This window comes from Cyprinodon variegatus, unplaced genomic scaffold, assembly GCF_000732505.1.
Source record: "Cyprinodon variegatus isolate N-32 unplaced genomic scaffold, C_variegatus-1.0 Scaffold1149, whole genome shotgun sequence".
Lineage (NCBI taxonomy): Eukaryota > Metazoa > Chordata > Actinopteri > Cyprinodontiformes > Cyprinodontidae > Cyprinodon > Cyprinodon variegatus.
Genome location: NW_015151602.1, coordinates 71344 through 76073, shown reverse-complemented (window position 1 = coordinate 76073; position 4730 = coordinate 71344). Strand labels below are relative to the sequence as shown.

The 4730-nt window shown below is 45.7% G+C and overlaps 1 protein-coding gene across 1 annotated transcript; it reads right to left on the bottom strand.

Annotated features, from left to right (window-relative positions):
• Positions 1 to 556: 556 nt before the first annotated feature.
• LOC107101769 (low choriolytic enzyme-like) lies at positions 557 to 2785 on the bottom strand. The gene is made up of 8 exons (XM_015400814.1): positions 2717 to 2785; positions 2554 to 2634; positions 2318 to 2473; positions 2113 to 2233; positions 1799 to 1977; positions 1620 to 1701; positions 1325 to 1449; positions 557 to 1165 (listed from the first exon to the last, which is right to left on the bottom strand). Coding segments are annotated over exons 1-8 (756 nt in total). The 5' UTR covers positions 2727 to 2785; the 3' UTR covers positions 557 to 1163.
• Positions 2786 to 4730: the final 1945 nt, after the last annotated feature.

Genomic DNA, 4730 nt, shown 5'->3' with positions numbered 1-4730 from the left:
GTGCTACTCACATATAGATTTATTTACCCTGAAAGTTTAATCCAAATCTTAAAGAATTAAGGTTAATAAATTAAACTTTAGCATTTAAATAATGACACAGGTCCTTGATTATTTGAAGAAATGCCCAATTATTGTTAAACAAGTAAAATCTGTTCATTTGATTTAAAAAATTTTTTTTTTAAATCTGTCTCATTAAACTTTATTTGTTGTGATATTTGAACCTTATATCAATCCCCTTTATTCCCAATTTAAAAGCTGTGCATTAACTTTAACACATTTAACTCCTGCTTTGTTTTGAAAACAGGTTAGGGGGAAGAATGAGCCACAGAAAATTGAAACTGTCCTTATTTTACAGTTTAACATTAATTATTCCCTCATTTCTATTTTACCAAGACAAAAATAACTACGACAGATGAATGCAAATAACCACTCAGTCAGATGGAATGAATGAGTCTACAAGTGTTAAAGTGAACGATGGTAGAAAACAGTGTGTTCGCCCCGTCTTTATTTCCAGAAGCAACAAACACACAAGGTTGTTTTTTTTTTACATTCCAGAGACATGCGAGCTCCCAAAACATCATCGCTCAGCGTCATTGACTCTCCATTCAAAATAATTCTAAGCATTAAACTGAATGCAGATTAAACTAGAAGGAAATTATTAACACTGTAAACCACTAATGCAGTTATAATGCAATCGTAAATATTCTATAATATGCAAATACTAAACATATCCAAAACTAATAACCAAATATGGGCGTAAATTACTGAACAGAAAAATGGTACTAACAGCTACAGATGCTCCCGACTCGGCACACTGATGCTGCGTGATGTTATTATCGTTGTCTGGGCAACCACATTGTTTTACATTCAGCCACTCATATAGCGTAACGTCGCTGGCATGAAGCAGGACCACAGCAGATCTGGTACCTACACTGGTTTTATGATGAACGGCCATGATGGCTTCCTCCTCTCGTCTGACTCCTCAGCCAAACTTTTCACTCCAAATGAACAAAGCTCTGATCAGTTTGTGAATTTTTCTTTAATATTATTTTGTATTCTCTTTGGACACCAGTCAACATGCGATGCTACTGGAGTTAGCGACCAAACTCCCATCAGGCCCAGCTCTTTCCTCAGCCTGTTGGATGAAGGTCCGGATCTGCAGCTTCTGCAGGGAAACAGATGATTTTAAGCTTAGACCAACTGGTTTTCTGAGGATAAAAGATTCATTTAATACTGTCAGAGTGTGGAACGAGCTCAGCTCCGCCTTCGCTGACGTTTCTGAACTCATCCAACAAGCGTTTCCTCCCTTCTCCCTCAGACTCACAGCATTGGTAGAGTCTGTTCAGCCTGGTGATGTCATTTTGGCTCATCTGTGTGGCCTGGCCGAAGGACACATTGCTGTTTGGGATGGGCTCCATGGTGGGGAGGTTGTTCTTGGAGAAGGCGTACCTGAGGAGTGGTGGGATCACAGAGAAAGCCGATCAACCAAAATCATCAGAAATCACAGACTGCTAACACATCAGCCGTTAGATAGCATTAGCGTTAGCTTAGCCTAAACACGGCTGCTCGCTGTACTGGGACATGGGACCATCTGGTATTGAACGAAGCTCATGTCTCACCTCTCATACTGCATAACAGAGTTGTAGTCATAAGGCGTTCCCTGGTTCAGAGTGTCGATCTTATAGAAGTTGTACTCCATGTCTGCAGAGGACAGATGGTCAGGTTGAGTTCAGGCTGAAGACCTGAGACTTGGAGACAGGAGGACATCAGTGGCAGGAAGAGTTTAGCAATGACGAACCGTCGATGATGTTGTCCCAGTGGACCCTGATGTGGTTGTCCCTGTCTGAGCGGGTCTGCTCATGGTTAAAGCCCAGGGCGTGGAGCAGCTCATGCTGGACGGTTCCGTGGTACAGGCAGCCCTGTCGGCTCAGAGACACCGTCTGGGCCCCACCCTGACGGCCCACGTATGAGTAGCAGCTGCAAACACACGGACATGCTAACGTAGTAAGCAGCACCGGGGCGCTTTTCAATAGATGGACACAGCGATCCACCAGAGCTGTGTTCTACCAGCCGTAAAATGGCATCAAAGAAGAAAAAAGAAAAGAGTCATACCCGTTCCTGGATTCAATGCTCAACCATTCGTGATCACCGTTCTGGTAGGGCCGGAAACGGATGCAGGAAACCGCAGAGAAGGACTCCAGCCCACGGACAATGATCTCTCTCTCACGGTAAGCTGTGGTCAGGTAGGAGTCAGCGACCACAAGGTGAACTAGGAGCATATCTGACTATGAGTCTCTGATAGGGAGTTGATGCTTACAGTAGTGGTTGGCGATGTAGTAGGGGATGTAGACTTTTCCATCTGTGTATTTCAACCAGAGGCATCCTCTGGAGGTGCAGGGGTCAGCATTCCTTTCTGCCTCGGGCTTCAAAGCGATATCTCCGCCGATTAGAGAGGGTTCATCAACATCTGGGGCTGTGAGACAAAGACAGAGTGAGGTTAGAGAGCACAGTGGTTCAACCACGTGTAAACGGGTCACAGCTGTCTGGACCTACTGCGGTCTCTGTTGGCTCGCTCCAGCAGCTTACTGACGGACAGCTCCTGGGAGGCGTCCACCTCAATGGCAGCAACCTCTTCTTTACAGAGCAGAACATTTGCAAAGCTTTAGATCTATGCAACATTTACCTTGGAAGAGACTGTTTCTTCTTTCTTTCTTACCTTCCTGCATTCAGACACCACAGCATGAAAGAGGGGAAGAAGGAGAAGAAGTGATCTTAGACACCCATGTCTGCCACACATGGTCAATAAGTCTTTGTCCACATAGAACCCATTCCACTTGATTGACAAAATACTCTAAAACTATACTCCATGCTTTACACACAACTTTTTACCTTCTCCAAGCAGAACCATGAATGGCAGCTGTAAACTGGATAAGTATGTCTGGCTTTAGATAGAAACAGTTTTCCATAAATGAGCCCTAGATCTGTTAACTGACTGCTGCTCCACTAATATCTAACTATATCCTCGACTCCTAGGAAATATGCCCGACTCTAATGTCAGGGAAATATAACCGGCTCCTGGGAAATATCCCTGAATCCTGGAAAATATCCCAGACTCCAACGTCTGGAAAAATATCTCTGACTCCAAAGTCTGGGAAATATCCCCAACTCCTGGGAAATATCCCTGACTCCTGGGAAGTATTCCTGAATCCTGGAAAATATCCCCGACTCCAACGTCTGGGAAATATCCCCAACTCCTGGGAAATATCCCCAACTCCTGGGAAATATCCCTGACTCCTGGGAAGTATTCCTGAATCCTGGAAAATATCTCTGACAGTAACGTCTGGAAAAATATCCCTGACTCCAATGTCAGGGAAATATCCCAGACTCCTGGGAAATATCCCGACTCCAACGTCTGGGAAATATCCCCGACTCCTGGGAAATATCCCCGACTCCAAAGTCTGGGAAATATCCCTGACACTAATGTCAGGGAAATATCCCCAACTCTAACATCTGATGATCAGGAACTGAGACCAAATGTTTCCTCTAATCTCAAAATGTAGCAGTTAGCAAACTGAGCTATGCTCAGAACGGATTTTAAAGCAGCTGTTTAGGACGTCAGAGGATGAAGGAGTAACGGGGGGGCTGGTCCCTACTGTGCATTGATGAGTTCATGAGGAGCGGGCAGGTCTTGGATCAGTGATGGTGGGGAGGAGACGCTGACAGAGGAGACCCAGAGAACAGGAGCCTGCAGTAATCTGGGCTGCTTTCACTCCATCTCAGCTACAATCTGATAAACTAGCTGAACTCCCTGATCCATCTGATCAAGGTGCTTGGTAAGAACATTGACAATCACTCTGAATTTACAGAAAACCTCCACATTTAACGTAGCCTCTGCCTGTGTTAATTAAATATTTTAATAACCAGGTTCAGGTTGGATAGCCCCCTTCCTGAGGTTTCTATCATGACCTCATGTAGTAAATGACAGCGACTCCTGGCGTAATTGGGAGGACTGTGGTTTGGGACAGACCGGGGTGCAGAAGAAGGGGGTCTAGAGGGTGTGTTCCCTCTACAGGGGATCACTATCCTCAGCCTCCCTTCAGGCCTATGCTAGGGTGCTGGAGATGAGAGTCCAGCTGATGGAGGCACCTCCGCTTCAGGAGGAGGGGTGGGGTTTGGTCCGTATTACGGATATTAAGTCAGATCTGTTCCCACTGCATTTTGGACACCAGCAGGGCTGCCCTCGGTCACCAGTCCCGATCAGAACCACTATGGACAGGATTTCTAGGCCAAGCTAAAGCAAGAAGGGGGTCTAGTTCTGGGACCAGCAGATTTCATCACTGCTTTTTGCAGATGACGGGGTTCTGCTGGCTTCCTCCTTCCAAGACCTACAGCTGCACCGGGGTGCTTCATCTCATCCAGGGCAATGATTCTCAACCTTGGGGATCTCCTCCCAGAGGAAGGGGCCCATGTCTGGGGGCGCCCGGGCTTCCCCCAGCAGAGCTGGAGGAGGTGTCTGTGGAAAGGAAAGTCTGGGAGTCTCTGCTGAGACTGCTGCCCCACGACCCGTACCGGATGAAGCAGAAGATGACCAGAACCACGATGCAGACTTCATTGATCATAAAGATGTTCTTAATATTTCTTTTAGATATTGTCACTTGATATATCTGTAAATGCAAGTATGATTGATAAATATATTAGCAAGTCCACAAACTGTAGTTAAAATCCTTCAG